This window comes from Astatotilapia calliptera, chromosome 18 (assembly GCF_900246225.1).
Source record: "Astatotilapia calliptera chromosome 18, fAstCal1.2, whole genome shotgun sequence".
Lineage (NCBI taxonomy): Eukaryota > Metazoa > Chordata > Actinopteri > Cichliformes > Cichlidae > Astatotilapia > Astatotilapia calliptera.
The window spans coordinates 4,957,064-4,979,199 of record NC_039319.1 but is presented as its reverse complement, the minus strand read 5'-3'; the positions used below and the strand labels follow the sequence as shown (position 1 = coordinate 4,979,199).

The window sequence follows — 22,136 nt, the reverse complement described above, 5'->3', positions numbered from 1 at the left end:
GTCAAGGTCAAATTTTGTATTTTATATTCCCATTCAATAAAGGATTTTCCATTTCCTGCTGCCTGTGGATACTGACATTTACTGATGACAGTGCTGATGTTTATCTCGTGCTTTTATGGGTTTACCAGCACTCATGCTTGTAGGACTGAATTTTAACATTATGGTTTTTTCTCACTTTTAAAAATAAAATTTAAAAAAAAAAAAAAAAATGTACGTGTGTGATGGTGCATCCCAGCATAGAACAATCATGCAGTTATGTTGAAAACAACAGGTGCATCCATAGAAAGTAAACAGTTTTCTATCTTTAACACCTGATACATTTGCTGCTTGTGGGGCACACAAAAAAAGTGAACTTTTAACCTCTTTTGACAATTTTTATTAGGGGTATTTTTTTTAAAAAGATACATAGTAGCATTGCAATATTTTGTTATGGTGGTATTGTATCTATACAGAGACACCAAAAATCTGTATTGTAATGAAACACAATAATCTGGGCCAATCAAATAAAGAAACAAAGAAAGAAAGAAATCATTGTATTGAATTTTTTCACATTCTGCAACAGATTAAGACTCGTGGTAACAAAATGTTTGCCCAGAGCTTGATGCTGTTGCACTCTCATGACCACTTATGATGGCAGGGCGATTGCACAGATTTCCAGATAGGAGGCAATCTTAATACCAACAAACTGTCAAAGTTGCAACTTTGACAGACTGCAGTAACTCAGAAAAATTGTTGGAAGCTTTCAAATAATTGCTAATTCATAAATGAGACAGATTGCCAACAAGTTGCCATGAGTCTAAATGAGTCTTTGTCAATGACCAGGATTCGAGGGGACTCAACACAACAGGCTGCCAGCTAGTTGTATTCTGGTTTATATGCCTATAGAACAGCAAGGTTGCAGAGTGGAAATGTATTAATTAAATGTGAATTTCTGTCTATGTAGAGAGCAGCAGATATGTGCTTGTCAATGGTTTATCACAGTTAATTGCCTACTTGACCCCATTCAATAGCAGACAGAGCACACAGACTTTGTCTGGCAGCATTTATGGCAGGTTGTCGTGACAGTCGAATTTTTGCAGCAAAAAAAAAAAAAAAAAAAAAAAGAAGAAGAAAGAAAAGAAAACAGCTTAAGTGTGATAACTTTATCTTATAGGATAAAACAGATACTGGCTAAGTTAAACTTTGAGGACATCACTGAAAAAAATTAGTTAAAAGAATGTGATCGGGGGTTTTTTCAAATGTGTTGAAAGAATGCAGCTGACAAAATGTGAAAAACTAGAGTATGTGTTATTGCAATACTCATCGCAAAATATTTTTAAAAATTTAAATTGTCATATCATGAGTGAAGTATTCTGATAAGACTGTATCGTAGAAGGTGGCAATGATCATCATATTCCACATGTGGCTAAAAACTGCAGTCTGTATCAGTTAGCAGCATGTGAGTGATTAAAAATGATTAATGCTAATGTTGTAATCTGCTGTCTCAACAGAAAGGTTGATAATAAACCAACAATAAGACTGACACAGATCATGTGTGTAATTTCTGGTTGATCTTCAGCCTCATTTCTCTGAGGCGGTGAAAGCAGGCGCATTAAAACAAAAATGTTTTTCTTCAGTTAACAGGAGCAGCACTCGTCATTGGTTAGATTATTACCTGCCGTGATTGTGACAGTCTTTTCTGGACCGACTGCTCAACAAACGTGAAGAAAATAATCTTTTCAGCTACTCTCATCCACTGCTCTCTCGTTTCACACAGCAATAAAGCAAACGCACAAAGATAAGTCAAAATAAAAGCTGTCCGTTTAGTTTGCCGCTATGTTTTTAAAATCTAAATGTGTAAGACAATATTTGTTATTAAAGCTTTAAAATAACTGTAATAGCAGGTAAGTCTGCTAGAGAGATTGGATAGCTTCTATAAACCTGAAGTTTACCAAATTTACAGCTCGCAGCAGACTAAACAAACAGCTTTTCCTTAAAGCCAAAAATGTCACTTTTCTTCAGGCGGTCTAATGAAGGACTCTTATGGGCTTTAACAACTGCCCCTGTCAGTGCTACAACGCTCCATCCTTCTGGCTAAATATTTGAACATACACTCCTAAATACTTTTTATTGTCCTCGTGCATCTATTTTTAGCCACAAATGCGAGCAAAACACTTACATCATCAAGCCCTGCCTCCCTGAATTCTTTTCCACGTAAAAAGGACGCTTAGCTGCACTTTTTGCTTTCTGTTTATACACGAGTCAAACGTCATGAGGTTTTGTAGGTCAAGTTCTCGACATCACTCTGTCATCCCCAAGGCCCGATTGGATGATCACTTCCACAACATTTGACCTCAGTGTAACGGGGGGGACAAAACAAAACACCACTGGAAACACCTTCTTTTCTGTCCTGCTTGTAAAGCGGTGATAATCCGCCCAACAATCGGGCGCCTGTCCCTGACACGGGCCCTCGCTGTGTTCGCATACAAAGCAGAAAAAGAATGGTGTGGCTGTAAAGCCGGTGACCTTTGATCCACATAATGACACAGTGTCACTGCTGCTGTGATGAATGGGGCATAGCACAAGCCTCCATCAACTCACATCAATAATTGAAGCATCTGTTTGCGTGATAAACTTTGCACCTAACATTGTAAAAACGGTTTGACAACTGAAACCTGCACACAACCCGAGTGTGTAACTAGCTGACAAGTCATGCAAAATCTATTATTTTATTATTTTTGGACTAAATAGGAAGCCAGTACCCAACGATTGGGTGTGGGGGTTCTGGGTTTTCATGTCACCTTGTGTGCTTCAGTACCAAATTCTCTGTGATGTATTTTTCTGTTTCTGCTGTCACACATTTAAAGGACTGACATACTGACACAACAAAGTCTTGGCAGCCTTTTTTCCGAACTACTGCTCTTTAATGCTGACGTTCTGATTTGAACTTCTACCTCTGATAAAAATCACCACGCACATAAATAAATTAAAAAAAAAACCCTGGTGCTGTGATTAAAGCCAGAAAGTCTCATTCTTGTCTATGTCAGCTGCCCTTCGGTCAACTGCCTGTTCCAATTGAGGCTGAACCACGCTCACCTCAGAGAGCTCTTCCAGAAAGGGTCGTGGTCTGAAACGGTTTCTGCAGATTTAAAACTACAGACACCGTAAGAGCTTATTTGGTAAACAGCTTAAGGAAGGAAAAAAAAAAAAGAAAAGAAAAATGGTGTTAGTCTGTCCCTAAAACACCCTAACAGCCATTTTTGTTGGCAGAGCCCATGTTACATGAATTGCAGGAAGCTTTTGGGGTACAGATGGGGGCGAAGACTGCAACAGGCAACGCTGAACTGATGTTCTGCACTGCACCTACGAGGCAAGCGGCACAGAGCTGAAAGCAGACCATGTGAAAGCCTGTGAGCACTCTGGAGATAAAAGAAGCTGAAGGCAAACACTAATAATCCTTCCACAGGTTCACTTACAGAAACCTCAGTAGTTTTACTTCCTCTAGAGAGATCTTACCGAGCTAAAGCTCTCCTTTAATCATCCTGACTCGAGCTGATCAGACTTTGCTTTTGTGGAGGACCAAATGCTTCCTGCTGGAGCAAAAATAGTCATCGTTTGATCCGGACTGTGTCGTTTTCATGAATGCTGGCCGCCAAATTTATAAACAAATTTTAAATTCAATACTTTTGTGCAGAAACTTGAAATCATATTATGAACCTGTTAGATCTACATCTACTTGATATATAAGCTGACCCATAGCACAACAAATGACATAGCTACCAGGCTGTGATATCAGCTAAAATACTCTTCGTTTAGCCCAAAGGTTGGGCAATGCTTGTGTTAGAGTAGTGAGAACAACCTTTTCACTCTGGTCAGAAACTATCGCACACCATGAAGCTGAAAGCATGCAAACTTGGATCACTAGCCACAAATGTAAATATGAATCAACTGAAAGAACCACTCAGAGGAAACGGAGAACTTGTGAAAATGACAGTTGTTGTGACATTAATGTAAACTATTTTAAACTACTTCAGGAACCTCACACTGGTAATACTAATGTTACTGAGGTAAAGCATCAGTCCAATTGATTCAGCTAAAACATTTAACATGTTCTGCCTTGTTTGTGTAAGAGTAAATACACAGAAAGGTTGGACAGCTTTTGTCCTAAAATAGACTGTGTGAACTGTGCTGCTCTCAAAAACAGTAAAGATGACGATTTTGCGTCCTGCGCTGGGAGCTGTTGTTCATCAAATGTCATCTAAATATTAACCAAGTTGAGTTTTTCTTAATTCTGTTTTTGCTATCACGCACAGTAACTCACTAATTGCTCATCAATTTGAATTACTCATTATTTCAAAAGCATATAAATCCCTCCTGTGGCAAGTAGTTAAGAAGAGAACTCACACCTCCCCACACCCACACCATTTTAAAATTAAATTAAATCCAGATTAAAAAAAAAAAAATCAGAAGTTTATTTTAAAATATAATTAAAGAAGCTCATTTCTCTCCAATTCAGCAACAATTACATTTTTTAGCTTTAAGCAGCCAGCAGGAATACATCTCATGCCCACAGCGTTGTAATTTTAACCTGAGACAACACCTTCAACCAACACACAAACTGCCTTTTAGAGAAAACACCTGCACTCTGAGAGTGAGCCAAGTGTGATATTTACTTTATGCAGGATAAACTCCAGACCAGAGACGTTTCCCTTTGGTCGCTCTACAGGTCGTCACTGAAATATTATCAGTCTGTCAAAACATTTAACATGGATAATTGTGAGAAGCCAAAACTGTAAGTGAAATGTAATTTTCATTAATCACACAGCAATAAGGCAGCCTAACCTGGTAGTGTGTAGTACTGTGGTTTAAAGTAACAGCTTATAAATATTAAGTCAAATTTAACTTGGATAAACACACAGGCTGGCTCATAACTGCCTGCTCAAAAAGAAACAACTCAAGACAAATTCTTTTCTTGCTTATTTCACCCTCACTGTACCTGAACTTAGAGAGCCCCCCCAGCCAATCCCACTCTAACTCCAACTATACCTGTACTTACAAAAGGCATAACAAAATGCCCAGATCTCTTTATTTTATCTGGCTTAACTACACCAAACATCAACAATTAGGCCAACTGATTACACAAAGGCCAACTTAATCAACTTAATCTAATTAACACTGGCAGCATCTGACCAATCACAATCATAAGTGTGCTGAGAGCAAAATTGACCGACTCAGATAAAATTATAATTTTAGAAAATACGAAGATAATACAGCCTGACCACGTCAAAGCTCTATTATTAAAGATGGAAAGGGGTGGGGGTGGGGGGGGGGGGGGGGGGGGGGGTGTTTGATGTGTGCAAAAAAGTTTCAGGTTTTTACTTTTTACTTTCAGATGGAGCCTGAACATTAAACAATAAAATAAAATAAACAGTTTGTGAAGAAATAAAGACCAAAAATTAAAAACAGGATTCATATTGGTTAGTGTGTAGGATTTTTGCTGGCATAGAGTGGACCTTTAATGCGCACCTATGCATAAGCACGACTGGTATGCATATAACTGTAGCGAAAACACATTTATAGCAAATTTCAACTCTTGCTGCCCTCTCAAAGAGCTTTAGACTACAAGGCCACATTTAATCTACCTCACATCCACGGCCAATTTACAATCACCATTTAACATAAGCAGTCCTTGGACTGTGGGAGGAACATGGAGAGGACCCACATACACAGGAATAACAAGCAAACTCCACACAGAAAGGCCAGAGCCACGGTTAGAATTAGGAAATTACTTAATGTGACGCCTCAAAGTGCCAGAATACTCTCAGCATTGGTCACCATAACATCATAACGTCACTTCTATTTATGCTAGCTGCTGTTGTTTCTGTGGATTTCACAAACAAAAAGTTAAGTTTCAGTAAATTAAACCCTACTTAAAAATACTGGTTTACCATCCTTTAAAAAAATAAAATAAAACAGTACTGGTGATGGTGCTTGGTTGGTGGACACATACTTTCAAATTTCCTAACAAAACAAATTGTTTTAAAATAGTTTTAAACAGGAATAAATGTGTTCCTCAAGTCTCTATGAGTGATGCTCATCAAATGAAGAAGAGAACTTTAGAGTATGTCCAGGGTAAGATTAATCAATTCCCATAATTCTAAGACATGATACTGCCACAGAGAGATAAAGCTGTCTAATCGAGCTCAGCCCTGCATCTGCACTGGTGCACAGCCACAGGACAGCGGCAGCACTGCAGAGGTGGACCCACATCCGACCTACACAACACCTTTACAGTCTACAGTGGAACTTGAGTGGAACTCTGGTTTACCTGCTGCAGCAGCTTCTCTTTTCTGCTTTTTCCCCCAAAATTGAGAGGGCGCATTAACTTTTCATTCATACCCATGTTTTGTGTACTTTAAATATTCTTCTTGTGTCTCCCATGGTTAAAGAGGACTAACAGCAGTAGAATAATATTTTTGTTCAGTGCAACTTCTACTATGGTAGAGGTTGCACTGAATGAGCAACTTAATATAAGAATAAGCTCCAAATCTTATATCTATCATAAGAACTGCATGGTTAGAGGTTAGTGGTTCAGCAGTTATCACCTTTAGCCACTAGTTATTTTCATCTTGCTGTTATTATAACTGCAGTGAGGAGACCAGCTATAGTGGTATTTGTAGTAAGGACTTTTAGAGACACAAAAACCTCACCTGTGTGTATTCATTGTGTCACTCTTTCAGAGAATAAATGTGCAGATGTTTAGTCATGTAGAAACAATCCTTCCTGCCCGAGGTCAGAGCAATCACAGCAGCACCACTTTCTAAAGAGCTGACTGATAAATTGATAGTTATTTCGTACCTGTTGAGCATTCTTATTTTGAACTTAAGCTGCTCTGGAGCAAGCGATGTATCGCCTTAACAACAAAAATACCTACATAACCCCAAAGACCCAGAGTTACACCTGAAGTTATCTTGCTCAAGTCCAAATTCTGCTTCCTAGTACAGACCTCAGAGCACACAATACAGACAATGTTAAACAACTTATTTCAAAGTTATTCCAAAGGAAAACGACAATACTGATAATAAACATTTTAATAAGCAATGTTTTTAAAGGGTGGGTTAATTTACTTAACCTTGAGTACATATTTTGTGAACAAATCCACAAAAACACCAGAAAACAAGAGATGTCTGTTAAGTAATTAGATGCAGACCAACCGCTTTTCTCATAACAAAAAATGCCCATTGTGAGTCCAGAAACCCCGCTACCACTACACCTGAGGCTGCCCCCCGAATCCCCACTTTAACCCCTCAATACAACCCTTCAACAAACAGTGATCCTTATCAAACCACATCCCATTTCCTCTACAGATGCAGTGACTCAATCATGAGGTTTAGACAGGGCCTGAACCAAAACAAGCTCTGCTCACTCCTCCCCTGTCGTGTTTCCACCCTGCTCAATCACTTCAGGTGATTTATGACCCCCAGCCGGTGCTCTAAAACAAGGCCGAGGTTCAACTCTACCGGTGAAAAATGCAAGGGTGGTCCACAGGACTGTATTTATAGTCGGTTGCTTACCGCTGGTGGAGGATGGTCGCAAGACATCTTGGATGTCTGTAAACGCTGCTAATCAGCGTGTACCTCCGTCCATCCACACACACTCGAGAAGCATTTGTTTGGATCAACTTGACAAGTCAAAAAACATAACAACTTCCAGTGGAGACGCAATGCAGGCGCGTTTAGCAGCTGACAGCCGGCAGTGACTGCAGCTCACATGCCAGGGGCCAAACTCAGCGACACTCCTTTAATAATTGCGCCGTGATGAGGACGAAGTGCGGCCTGAGCGTGGCTAAAGAAAAAACACAGCTACTGTAGCCACGACGCCTGTGTAGTAAAGTTGAGCCGACTGCAAAGTAGCAGCCATGTCTTGTTAGCTGGTTTTGCAGCAGCATCCAATGAAAGATGGCGACCTCAGGCGTGAATTCGCGGATTCCCCAACCCCCAACCGATTTGAATCAGTTAGTTAGCAAGAGAGCTAACTTGCCCCTGACCGTGTGTTTACCACCCCTCTCCCCTTAATGACAGAGAACAGCTTCTTACTCACCTGTCAACTCTCACTATACGGCTCTGCAAACACTGTGGTAGCTGCTGCTGGAGGTGGTGCTGGACTGAGGCCTCGAACTGGCTTCCAGGCTAAATGCGCAGGGTGTTAGCTAGCGAGCTAGCAAGCTGTATCGAGCACGCTAGCTGCGAACAACCGGCTCAAACTTCACCAGCAAACAGTCTTCAGGTGTCAGGGGACCCACCCACAGCCAGTTACAGCGCAATGACAAAAACACTCCAACACTGACACGGGGAAGGGGGGGAAAAGAAAGGAAAACGAGGTCCCCCTTAACAACACTGCAAGCTAGTTAGCAAGTTAGCTAGGTGGCTAGCTAGCTAGCTTGCCTGCCTATCAAGTTTGTGCAGTCGATGAAAACTGGCGTCTGGAAGCAAAATCCCTCACGGTCAACAGCAGGCTCTGAGGGAGGGAGGCCAGTCCAGAAACAATCAGGGGAAGCCTAAAAAGTGAGAAATAAACGTGACTCGTCTTCCAGCTTCCGATCGATCAAACATTCGCTCCTGCTAAAGATGAGAGAGAGAAGAGGGGGGTTTGGAATGGAGAAGTCGGCGTTTCCTTTCCTTTTCGTGTGCAGCGCAAAGATCGTCTATAGCGCAGATTTACCGGACATCTCAGCGGCTCCGAAAAACTTTTTTTAAGTGTCCACCAAAGACCAGAGCTTCATTATAAATATTTTAATTAATAAAGCCCAATAATATCAGATAGCTTCAAACGTATTCACATATTTAAAAATGGGGCCACTTACATCTTAAACCAGGCTTTTAATCAAACAAGCAACCTATCAGAAATACACACACATACACACAAATAATCATAAGTAAAAATAAATCAGCAAAACATAATCAAGGAATATATATATATATATATATATATATATATATATATATATATATATATATATATATATATATATATATAAGAAACAATTTTGATACTAATCAGGAAGGCATGCAAATGGTTTTTATCTGCTAGATTACCAAACGTGGCTGAGCTCAACAGGCATGGCTGTGCACTGCTATTCTTAATTTCAATATTTGGTAAAAGGACTAGTAAATAAAAACGTGTTCTTGAAATTATCTGTAGCATTTGCTTCCCTAATATTTTAATCTTCCACAGTTTGGGGACTTTAACTGTGAAAGCTGATAGCTCAAAGTTCGATATCTAAGATCTAAGAGGGTGAGTCAGTTTGTGACAGACTTTCGTAAATATAAGAAGGTCCAAGACAAATGAGGATTTTCTATTCAGGTAAGAGTATTTTAAAGGTGGCTTATATTGTTTACCTCATATCAATAGACTAACGCTACATTACATGTTAAATAGGTTTATTGTGTTATATTTCTGTATAATAGGTAGAAAGACACATCTTATAGTTTGAGGTGGTGCAAAGAATTTTTATATATACACAACAGTGATTACAAATTAAGAAGACAGAACTGAAGCTAAGTTAAAAAATATAAAATTCAGACTCAGATTGTGCGAAAGAGTACTTCAAATGGCATTAATTAATAATATATGCAGTATAAATCAAAGAAGGTATGTGGACTCTGCTGTCATGACAGGTGTGTTCACCTGACACAGAAAAACAGACCCGTTATGCAGTTTAACAGAGAGCAGTAGGAATGATTTCCTGAAGCGTTCTTCATTCAGTGAGGTTGAACACGTCTGAGGAAGAATGTGCTCTGCTGCCTCTGCAGTGTGGAGCGGAGCAGGTGTGATGGGGCATGGTGGAGAGCAGTTTGTTCAGTGACCTCCTGTTTCTCACTGACTCAGACGCCTCCAGATTCTGGCCAGTGATCCTGTGGAGCCTGCTGCCATCTCTGGCACCGATGCTGTCCACCCAGCAGTCAACTGCAAAGTAAACAGCGCCCTTGCCGCACACTGAGCTTCCTCCGAAAGCAGAGTCTGCTCATTCCCTGCTCATATACAGCACCAATGTTGGTCCTCCAGCCCAGTCTGCCATTCAAGTGAACACCTGTAGCTCTCCTCTGGAAGCCAACCAACTCTTTTTTGTCTTGCTGACATTCAGGAGGTTTTTTCCCTGCACTCCCCTTAATACACCCACCCACTGCAGCGTCATCAGAGCACTTATTTTCCCAACAGTGAAAAGTAAACAGGAATGGAGACAGGACAGTCAGCTGTGGTGCCCCAGTACTGATAAGCACCACATCAGACATGGCTCCCCCGCCATACAAACCAACAGACAGCCACGAGACCGTGGAAGTGACACCCATCCTGAGCAGGTATTAAACTTACGGAAAAACATGACTCTCACAATGCCACCAAGGTATATCCACTCCTGTGTGGGCTACTGGTTATTTTCTAAATATAATCTTTTTGACTTAAAAAGACAAACAAGACAACTTTTTAAAATAACTGCTGACAAATGAATTTGTTACAGCAGGTGAGAATGAAGTAAAACACAACAAATATATAGGAAATAAGTATAACAGCTTATGAGTCAGTAAAATAAGAATATAGCGTGACAAAACTATTATGAAGAGAAGTAAAAAAATTAATTTGAAATCATAATAAATGCGAGACATGAAAATTTAAAAAACCATAACAAATGAACAAATCTAAATACTAATCTTTAAGTGACAATAAATAGATAGGAATATTTAAATGGTAACAAATAGATAGATAAACAAACAAACAAACAAACAAACAAACAAACAAACAAACAAACAAATAAATAAATAAATAAATAAATAAATAAATAAATGTGCAAAAGTTTCAAGTCACACCTCATTTATTTGTTTTGCTTCAAATGAGACAGATTATTTGTGGGTTTTTTGGGTTTTTATTGCTGACACTGGCTGCTTTTTCACTCATTTTCAGTCCAGTCCTTGTACCTCACCATGTTCACAGGAATGTTTGTTAAGCAGCTTTACACTGACCTATGGATGAAAAAACCACATAACTTACGGGATGAACCTGTGTTGTGTCCACACATAACAGACAACCAAGTGAAGAAATTTTCAGATTCTATCTTCTGGCTCTTTGTTACTAATAGCCTGTCAAAAAAAACACATTTATTCCCACTCCCACAATGGTTTGACAGGAATATACGTTACTTTTTGCAACAACAAGGGGATTCCCAAAGAGCTATTAGCTGACACCATGGCATACCTAAGCATCATGTGCAGTGTGTCCTTAACAAATCGGAGTGACCTGTACAAGTGACAGGCCTAAAAACTGTCATGAAATCCAGCAAAGACCTGACACAGGACCTGAGAGGTGAATCCTGGACCTTCGGATAATTCATCTGCTGTTTACTGAAGCCTCATCAGAAATACTCTCAGCTGAAGGGTGGCTGTCAAGAAGCCATTCTTAAGCAAAGGAAACAGGGAGAAAAGGCTGAGGTGTTCCAGGTTACACAAGAACTGGACTAAAAATCAGTCAGTATCTGTCTATAAAACTGTCTGGAAGCTCTGTCATAGTGTAGTAAGTATTGTTGGGGATCTTATCAATGCTGATGAAATAGTGCCATCAGATTTTGACCCCCTCATGCTACATCATCTTGAAAATATCTGACTGGAAAGGCAGTGATCCCAAATAGACTGCCAGTGCAGTAAAATCATACCTGGATAGAAAACAGTGGAACACCATCAGTCATGGATTGGCCTCCCCAGAGCCTGAATCTTAGTATTACAGAAGCATTGTTGGATCATCCTGACAGAGAACAGAACAAAAGACAGCAAACATCCAAAGAAGAGCTTTGAATGTCCTTCAAGAAACCTGGAGAACTACTTCTGAAGACTAACAGAGTTGAGGCTGTGTTAAATAATAAAAGTGATCGTACCAAATATTGACCTTCAAGCTCTAAAGAATTGTACAAACTCTGTTTTTACCTTATATTCCATATTTCCACGTGAGCTGCCGTGTTTCAGTAAAATGTTGCACCTATTTTGCATTTTTAAGCAAAATATAAAGAAAGACTTTCTCACAAGGCTATATTTCATCATCAGTGCAGGAGGAAAGCTGACACTGAGGGAAAATTCTTTAAAGTGCTAAGGAAAAAATGTTGTCCTGTTTTGACTTTTTCTGTTCTGGTGCTGAGTTAGCGGATACCGAGCTTGCGCTAAAGTCTCAGTTCTCACTGAGGACGGAGGAGCAGAGCCAGAGGATCGAGGCGGATGTAAACACGAGCCGCTCTCCGTCAGCGGAGTGATACCTCTTCGCGTGTTTTTCTATCTCTGCGCCTAGAGCTGTCACACAGGGCTCCAGCCCCCGCCCCTCCTCCCCCCTCCTTTTACTCTTCCTCGCTCGCGCTCGCAGCAGGTCGTCCTGATTGGTCCACACTGCCCGTGGGTGCACGCGGATCCACTCGTGATCAGGGAGAGTGGGCGGGATCACGGGCTATTCTTGTCCGCTGATTGGCTGCTTGTCGCTCCGCGCGGATCACAACAAGAATGTTTTTCAAACTAGAGTCAATGCTGTCAAAGCAGCAAGCACACACACACACACACACACACACACACACACACACACACGTACATATATATATGTGAATGATAAATAATTATTATTAATTATTAAATATTGTTTTATTAAAATGTCACCAACTCCAAGTTACAGCGCTATAAAAAGTTTTCTGTTTATTATTAAATAATACAAATAACAAAACCTTAAATTAAAATGAAAATTAGACACTTTCTGGCAACTTGAAGTGTTAATAATAGCCAAATTTTATCCAATTCAACGAATAATTAATAAATAAATCCAAAGAAACAAAGAAGTTGTAATAATAATAAAAATGAAAAAATAAGACAATTAATTAAAGCCTAATTAAATACATAGCAAAAAATATTTTAAAAAGTAGATTGCCATGACAAAACAAATATCTCAGTCAGATAAAAGGTAATCTGAAATAATAAAAATGACAATACAAAGAAAATACTATGAATTCAAATAATAAAAAATACAAATATTTCAGACTAAGCAAAACAAAATAAAACGGAATTTAGTAAAAGAACCCCCCCCCCCCCCACACACACACACACACATATATATCATTAACTGAATCACTGACATAAAATGTATCAATGCCATAAAAAATTAGATCAGTTGATAAAATAGGTCACTGTAATTTTTAATGAGCAAACAGCAAACAAACCTAATGAGATTCCCATATTAATACCTACCTACCTAGTCCCAAAGTTACTTTCAGACCTGTTTTTACAGACAGGAAATAAATAAAAACTCAACTCTGCTTCCTTTGTGTAGGACATACGGTGGAATCAGTGGGTGTAAATCAATCTCAATATATGATTTTTTGTTTAATAATAATTTAGAAAATCTGAAAAAAATTCTTTCCTTTTTAATATTCTAAAGAAAACCCTGCTTACGTAAACAGCAACACTAATTGAATGAATAAATTTCTTTATTATCACTTTAAAAACTACATTGTGAAGTAATAATATGCATGTAAATAAATACACTCACATATAAATGAATAGTACTTAAATATGCATGTGTACATTTAAGTTGTTTTTATGTATCTCATACTCACACAGATAGATAAGATAAAATGTTATTGAAAAAAGCTGTTAAGCTTTTGTGTCTCTTGAATAAATCTAAATGATTCAATACAACCAGTATTTTTGTTTTTGATGATTTGGATTTCTTGTGGTTGTGTCTATTTTTGTTGTGTCTGTGTCCGGACGCCAGGGGGCGGTGTCCAAAAAACACACACACAAACTGTTTTCTGAGTCTTTTCCGGCTGTAGCGGAACTCCGGGCTTTCTTTCCCTGTGCCGTCAGCGGACTACAACGTGTCCCGACAAAATGGCACTTTATAATTTCAAGAAGATTATGGTGGTTCCCACCGCCAAGGTAAGTTTTACCTTTTGTTAACATCGCGTTTTAAAGCGGCTGAGGTTCGGTGCGGCTCGCTGTGGGAGATGGCAGGAGATAATAGATGGTGGAAAAGAAAACACGTGCCGTACTGGGCTGAAGAGAGACCAGCATGTTTAAGAAAAGCAGACTTCAGGCAGAAAACTGCTACACTGAGTCTGACATGTCGTTATATGTGAATAAACAGCCAGTAAAAGTCTGTGTTAGCCGGTGGTAGCTCTGATTTTCGCTTTCAGAACTGCATTCACAAATCTGGAGGTTTACGTATGTGTTTTCTTACCTCTGTATAAGTTTAAGGCTGTTTGTTTCATAGGTTTCTGTTTCCTGTGAGCAGAGACACTGTTGCTCACTTCGGCAGGTATAAGATACTTTCATCACCTCATGAAAACAGGCCCAATGACTCTCGTGTGGCTGCGGTGGTGTCAGTCCTTTTAAACACTACGTTGTGGCGGCCTACTATGAGAAGACAGTCATGAAAGACTCTGCCTTCTTTCCTCAAACAGTTTTTTTAATATAACTTGTATGCCGAACTTTAAAAAACACTATAATTCGTGTTAAGCGTCACATAAAATTGTGTTATAAGCTGCCTGATTTGGCCGGTAGCCGAGTAAACATTAAACTGATTGGTTTCTCAGGGAGGTCTGGCTGGATTCTAGGAAAACCGATTATATGAGGTTTAATGTACTGAATTACAGGGAAATGGAATTTTCTTGTACGTAATGTAACTATTCGTGTATTGATAAACCTCAAATAGCCAAATAATTAAAGACAGAGGCCAAAAATAAAATCACTTTTTCAGATGATGTTATAATGAATTGTTTGTTTGTGGTGATCTATGGCTGACCTTTACCCTGTTTAAATCTGTGCAGGATTTCATCGATGTCACTTTATCCAAAACCCAAAGGAAGACGCCCACGGTGGTACACAAACATTACCAGATTCACCGTATCCGACACTTTTACATGCGAAAGGTGAAGTTCACCCAGCAGAACTACCATGACCGCCTCACGCAGATCCTCGCCGACTTCCCCAAGCTCGACGTAAGAAAAGAAAATTTGAAACAGACTCATTTCATTTAAATATCTGGTCAAACTCGTATGATGCTTAATGTTACGTGATGTTTTCCATCTCCTCAGGACATCCACCCTTTCTATGCTGATCTAATGAACGTCTTGTATGACAAAGATCATTACAAGTTGGCCTTAGGACAGTTAAACATTGCCAAGAATCTGATTGACAAGTAAGTTTATCTAAAATCTAATGCTGGTTATTGTTGTGCTGTGAACACTGCTTTCAGATCTTTGTTCCTCCTGATGTACAAATCTGAATCAAAAGCCTCTCACTCTATTCACTAATGGATTTCACTGATGGATCTAAAGCTTTGACATCTTCTGTGGTGTTTGCATACAGTGCATATTTTGGAACCTTGGAAAAATATTTGTGCAAGGTGATAAGATGAGAGTCTGGTTTCAGTGCATCTATGTGAGCTTGGTGGGTATGCTGATGCGCTCAATAGGCCTGTTTTTGTAAATGTCTGGGTTTCATTAGACGATTCAGTTTAGCAGCCACTGCATTGTTTTTCTTGGCCTTCATGCATTTATATTACACCTTCAGAAACTTCAAGCTACAGAACAGCTGTGGCTCCTGCAGGAACAGGCACTGATTTATGGAGTGCTCAATTTGCTTTGCGTTCTATTGGCAGTGCTTGCATTTACAGTAGATTAATTGTGCAGCCCTAGTTACATCAGTGTGTTACTGTAATCACATGTAAGCATTGGCAGTTGCCAGTATTTTTCTTCCTGAAATGATGGTGTGGTCTAGAGCTCTGACTTATGACCATTATTTATTTTTTATTGCACAAAGAACAAGAGGATGATGGCAGAGTGCAAACATAAGAAACTGTCTGCCGCTGCTAACAGGATGTCAGGTCCTTGCAAGCATCTGCAAGACAGCATGCAAACACAACGTGAAGAACCTGAAGCTGAGCGTAATCAGACCTGCAATGTAGCAGCAGGACTTCACGTCTTTGATGCCTCCATTTCCACCTGTACATATTTCTACTGTCGAATGTGTTGATCGCTGTTAAGTGCTTCTGTTTGGGCTGGTTTTCAACTTTGTTGTCAGCTTGGTGTTAAAATTAAAACTGTAAAATGATCACACACGTCTCCTGTGTGTCCTCGGAAGGTTTATATTGTTAAACAAAACTATGTGAGTGTTTCAAAGTAATGCAAAAAGTAGTGTCATGAATCACTTTCTCCAGAGGATAATCAAGTAATTTAATTGATTAGCTAAAAAAAGTGACTTGTACTACATTACTTTTCTGAGTAACGACCCCAACGCTCGTCTAGACTTAATCTTCTCCTATAACAAAGTAGTGAAGAGGCATCTTTTGTTCTTTCAGTGTTGCCAAAGACTACGTGCGCCTGATGAAGTATGGAGACTCTCTGTATCGGTGTAAGCAGCTGAAGCGAGCTGCTCTCGGGCGTATGTGCACCATCCTGAAACGGCAGAAATCCAGCCTGGAGTACCTGGAGCAAGGTGAGCAGAGTTTAGGCTGTGATTGAGAAGCTGAGTCCGTCCAAAATCGTACTTTTCCTTTTAGCTGAAAAGTTTGAGTTAGGGCTGCTCAATTAATCGAATTTTAATCACGATTACGATCTGGGCTTTCAACGATCATTAAAAATGACTGAGCCGATTATTAGCCCCTCCCTCATGCTTTACTCTTGCGCTGCTCCGTGTGGCAAATCGAGCGCACCTCTCTGCATTTCGAACACGTGTCACAACAATTAAGAGCAGCGGTCCCCAACCTTTTTTGCGCCACAGACCGGTTTATGCCCGACAATATTTTCATGGACCGGCCTTTAAGGTGTCGCGGATAAATACAACAAAATAAAACTAGTACCGGTACCGAAAAAAAGAAAATTTATTCATAACACACGTGAAAAGACCCAGGAAAACTGAGTAAACGATAAAAACGATAACAAAATAACGCTGAAAACCGATAAAAATCCTGAAAACTATACATTTCACATCTGAGCCTCAACTCTCGCGGCCCGGTACCAAACGACTCACGGACCGCTACCGGTCCGAGGCCCGGGGGTTGGGGACCGCTGATTAAGAGGACCCGAGGGAAGCTCGGAAAGCTAAGCAGAAGTTATTTGGAGAGGAGAGTGACTGCAGTTGGTTGAAAAGAGAGGTAAAAAAAAACTTCAGTGGTGTGGAAACATTATGGGTTCGCGGAGTCAGACGTGGATCAAGTGGACATAGTGTGTAAACTTTGCTACAATGTAGCTGCACCACAGAGCAACACTGCAAAGTTCACTAAACATAGATGTTTACATTTTTCATTTATTTTTTATATTGCAAACATTTGCACTGTTATCAGTATTTGCACTATTTTATATTATTTTTTGACAGTCTTTAAAGTCATTATTCAATACATTGTTATTGTTAAATAAATATCGTCAAATAATCGAGATCTCAATTTCAGTGAAAATAATCGTGATTATCATTTTTGCCATAATTGAGCAGCCCTAGTTTGAGTAGTTCAGTCTGTTTCTTCTGTCTCCATACATAACCGTTACTCGTCTTTCAGTGCGTCAGCATCTGTCCCGTTTGCCAAGCATCGACCCAAACACGAGGACCCTGCTTCTGTGCGGTTACCCCAACGTGGGCAAGTCCAGTTTCATCAACAAGGTAAATCCCAGACACATTTATCACGATCATTGATTTCCACTCTGAGCCAACTTTACGAGCAAGATTTTGATTAAACTCTTAAATTATCGCACTTACTGCGCTTGCACTGCTGATTAGACTCAGACTGTATTTCGTTACCCTGTATATTTACATGTGTAATGACAAGTTGAATCCTAATCCTAAATTATTATAATCTAATGTTTCTTTTTCTGTTTGTACTGAACAGAGATTGCAATCACTAACAGTCGCCTCCATCTGCCTGCTTTCAGTGTAGCTAACAGTGTAACTGGTTTCTTCCTTGTCAGGTGACCAGAGCTGATGTTGACGTCCAGCCGTACGCTTTTACCACCAAGTCTCTGTTTGTGGGTCACATGGACTACAGATACCTCCGCTGGCAGGTGAGATGATCCTGCTCGCCTGTGGTTATCATCTCATTGGTAAAAATGAACTCCAGGACAGTGGACGTAAAGCATGTGAAAATGAGGTTTAAAAGGAAAGCTTTGCACTTGTTTCAGTACACATTGTTTTCTTGGACTCACTTTGAATGGCTTTGCATGGTTGAGTTCATCCACTCACTGAAACAAGCCACTTTATCCTGATTTCCCTTCCTTTAAGCCAGCTGTCATCTGATAGGCTGCCCCTCATAAGCAACGCTGGGGCAGAATAGAGCAGCTTTTGTACTGATAGTCTAACTAAACATGGGATTGGTGATCTTAACTCTTTACCTGCAGAGCTGCTGAAATTCTTCCTGTTTGTGTTTAATTTATATGAAAGCTGTTTTTCTTTTATTAGCCTTACGATCATTATTGCTGAGATTTGCCTGTACTAAATGATACTATGTATGTGCTTAAAGTTGGCTGAGAGTCTGGACAACTTCACGAGACCACACAATCCCAGGAAAAATAAACATGGTAGAAATCAGCATTTAGTTTTATCTGTTTTAGGTTATAGTTTTGGAAATCTTGTGAAAATAAATGTGACTCCTGCAGGAAAGACATTCAGGACTTCAGGAGTTTCTTATTTTTTTGCTTGGATTTTGAGGAAAACAAAAATGGCCACAGCGTTTTGTCTCAGGTTTAAAAGCAGTTTCCCTAGCAGAGTTCACTTAAGCTCAAACTAAACATCTTGAAATGCATCCTGATAAATCTAGCATAGGTGCTTTCCCCTCACTCTAAAGGAGGAGTGGGAGCTGTTTTCTCCTAAAGGTGGATTGTGAGACAGGCTGACCTAAGACCATTTTAGTAAGCTACCACCTCCTGTTGTTAGTCAGATGCTAACTGTGTGTTTGTGTGTAGGTGGTGGACACCCCCGGGATCCTTGACCACCCTCTGGAGGAGAGGAACACCATCGAGATGCAAGCCATCACGGCTCTGGCTCACCTCAGGGCGGCGGTTCTTTACGTCATGGATGTTTCTGAGCAGTGCGGCCACACCCTGCAGGAGCAGCTGGAGCTCTTCAACAGCATCCGACCCCTGTTCGCCAACAAGGTCAGACGGCAGCATATCATAACTGCTCTGCAGATGAGTCAGTCCCTGAAAATTCACCCACTGGACCCCCTCAAAATCAGCTGATTCGTTATCTACAAGAACTTCAGTCTAAGCAGTCACGCAAAAAATGTCCGTCATACTATGAATATTTTACGAGTTAGTAAGGAGGGATGGGTCTAATATTTGTGTCTCTTAATTCAGATGATCATTGTTGATGACTTCACAAACACTTTCAGGGCTGAAAAAAAAAGAGATTTAAGCTGTTTTAAAAACTGCAACCGGTCTCCTGATTGTGTTTAGTGAAGTGTGTAGAAGCCTGTGCCGTCGTATGCCACAAGAAAACTGCCCCAAGTTGTAAAGGGAGTGAAGTGAGACTTTGCTAAGAGACACTTTGGGTGGATTTACAAAAATGTTTGTTGTTTAAACATGTTTTTGAACCTGTACTGATGCTGGAAAAAAATACCACATATTTTAAAAGCGCCAAATTTGACCTATCCTTATTTACTTTGAGGACATCTAGCTCTGAAACATTTCCTAGTATCAAGTTAAAATTTCTCATGGCTCAAATATGCAAAAGTTACTGTAGAAAAAAGAACATCTGATCTTGAGGGGGTCTGGTGGGATTTCAGGTTTAATTGACTTTTTTTAGCACTCACACTGTTGGTGATTGTTTTTGTACCCCGCAGCCTCTCATCATTGTGGCAAACAAATGTGACGTGAAGAAGATCAGCGAGCTGTCTGAGGAGAACCAGGTGGGTGGTTTACAGGTTGCACATCTCAAAGACAGGAATGTGTAGGATGTGTTTAAGAATTTGCTTAACGCGTTAAATGTCCTCTTTGTTGTCAGAAAATCTTTGCAGACCTGTCTGCAGAGGGAATCCCCGTCATCGAGACCAGCACCCTGACAGAGGAGGGCGTCATGCAGGTTAAAACCGAGGTGAGAAACAGCCGACTCGGGCTCGCTCTGGTCCCGGAGCGTGTCAAGTATTTGATCTCACCGTGGCTGCCATCTTTCTTTCAGGCGTGCGACCAGCTCCTCGCTCATCGCGTCAACACCAAGATGAAGGGCAAGAAGGTCCACGATGTTCTCAACCGGCTGCACCTGGCCATGCCCGCCAAGAGGGATGAGAAGGTCAGTCAATCAGCTCTTGAATGGCACTCTTAAACAGTTTAAAGCTGTTTAACGCGAGACTTTTGCTTTTTTTTTTCTTACATTTGTTAAAGGTTAAACCTGTTCATGTTTTCAGGAGAGGCCTCCGTTCATCCCAGAGGGAGCCATGATGCGCAGGAAAGCGATGGAGGTGGACGCACCCAAACGCAAACTGGTAGGTGTGGTGGGAACTTCAGGCTTATAGCAAAAGAGCAAGCATTTACTTAAGCTCTTTACTTTAATTTCATTGTATATTTAGCTTATTTTACCGAACCCGGAGACAATAATCTTTCTTTGACTCTAAATAGCAAAAAAATGAGTAATAATGAGTTTTTCTTCCTCTGCTGAGTTTAATTCTCTCTGTGCGGCTGTTTGTAAAATGTTTACTGTTCTTCTTACAGGAGAGAGATCTGGAGTTGGAGCTGGGTGATGACTACATTCTGGACCTTCAGAGTAAGAACTGCTTCCCTTTAATAACGGAGCTGCTGCTGTGACATTTCAGACCATCTATTCACTGCCGTTCTTTTTTTTTTTTTTTTTTTTTTTAGAATACTGGGATCTAATGAACGAGGATGAGAAGCGTGATAAGATTCCTGAAGTGTGGGAGGGCCACAACATCGCAGATTTCATTGATCCCGGCATCATGAAGGTGAGCGTCAGAGAGATACCAGCTATAAGGACCCAGCAGCTCAACCTGTGTGCACGCTGTCCCTACATATGTTCAGCCAACGATGTGACGTCTTTATATTTGATTCTAATCTGCTGATTCTCACCTGCTGTCAAGTCTCTTATTCTGCTGGAAGTGCAGCAAATTTTCCATGTTCGAAAAACAGGAATAGCGACCAGCAGAGGTGAGGTGATGAGTAGGAACGCATTCATAATTCTTTCACCTATTTGTCAGCACTTGATACAGTTTAAGCTCTCAGATGTTTGTTGACATCAAAGAAATTAAACACCAACAGGTATTAAAGAATAGGGGGGGAAATCTGCTATGTCGGCATATATTTTTATTATGTTTGGAACAATCAATATAAAGTATTTGAAGGCAGCTGTACTTAAATTTGACCCACATCTCAAATCCAGCAAGGTGACGGTGAGTAGCTTAAACTGAGCCCTGCTCACCTTGGTGGCGGTCCTGGGCATGCGAGGTCCATGCACATCCTTTTCTTTCGACTCCAGGACCTTGAGTTGCTTCTTTTCGCGGATCTGTTTGGCAAGAATGCGGATCTCTTGCATCTCCTCGTCCTCGCTCTCTTCGTCAGAATCGTACTCCCCGGCTCGCTCCTTCAGCTCCTCCTCCTTCTCCAGCTCCTCCAGTTTCTGTGAGGGTCGAGAGAAAAACAAACACACATTTAGAGGACAGAGTTTAAAGGGCAGAAACACATTTGACAAATGCCTTATCCCTCTTTTTCTTCATTAAGCCTTTCTGAGAGCATCCTGGAGATAAATGCATTACATTCATGCTGAAGGCCTCAGTGGTTCAGTTGTTATCATTAAAAGCTCAGAATAGGTTATATTTCTTTAGTTGTTCACATTATCTTCTACATTTTGGAATATCAGTGTGGTCGTAAACAACAGCACGAATAGCTCAGGAGTAAATATAGAGGTATGCATTAGTTATAGAGATTAGTGTCCTCTGCTCGTGTAGCAGAAAACAAAAGCACAGAGGAACAGTAGATGACAGGAAAATGCACTTTCGCTACACAGAAATGAACCCAGTCACTATTAATCATAAAGGATCTTGTGGTTTTCATTGTTTAACAGTTTGTGCCCTTTGTTTCTTGGCATGACGGAAGGACCAGTTAAGGGAAGTAGGTTTCCCCAGATTAATCTGGAGGCTGTTACGTTTTT

General features: G+C 40.2%; 2 protein-coding genes across 4 annotated transcripts in view; one reads left to right on the top strand and one right to left on the bottom strand.

Annotated features, from left to right (window-relative positions):
* larp4b (La ribonucleoprotein 4B) overlaps positions 1-8,682 on the bottom strand; it is a 51,206-nt gene extending 42,524 nt beyond the window's left edge. For 2 of the 3 annotated variants that reach the window (XM_026148823.1, XM_026148824.1), the window contains exon 1: positions 8,080-8,681. The gene's annotated coding sequence lies outside the window, so the exon portion shown is untranslated. Of the gene's footprint in view, positions 1-8,079 lie in introns of all 3 variants that reach the window. The other variant, XM_026148825.1, reaches the window with a different exon arrangement.
* A 5,129-nt stretch (positions 8,683-13,811) lies between these two features.
* gtpbp4 (GTP binding protein 4) lies at positions 13,812-21,051 on the top strand. The gene is made up of 13 exons (XM_026149963.1): positions 13,812-13,931; positions 14,822-14,992; positions 15,089-15,192; positions 16,354-16,490; positions 17,548-17,648; positions 17,954-18,046; positions 18,944-19,135; positions 19,822-19,887; positions 19,983-20,072; positions 20,157-20,267; positions 20,383-20,460; positions 20,687-20,738; positions 20,834-21,051. Exons 1-13 carry the CDS (start codon positions 13,884-13,886, stop codon positions 21,049-21,051), a joined length of 1,461 nt encoding a protein of 486 aa, XP_026005748.1. The 5' UTR covers positions 13,812-13,883.
* Positions 21,052-22,136: the final 1,085 nt, after the last annotated feature.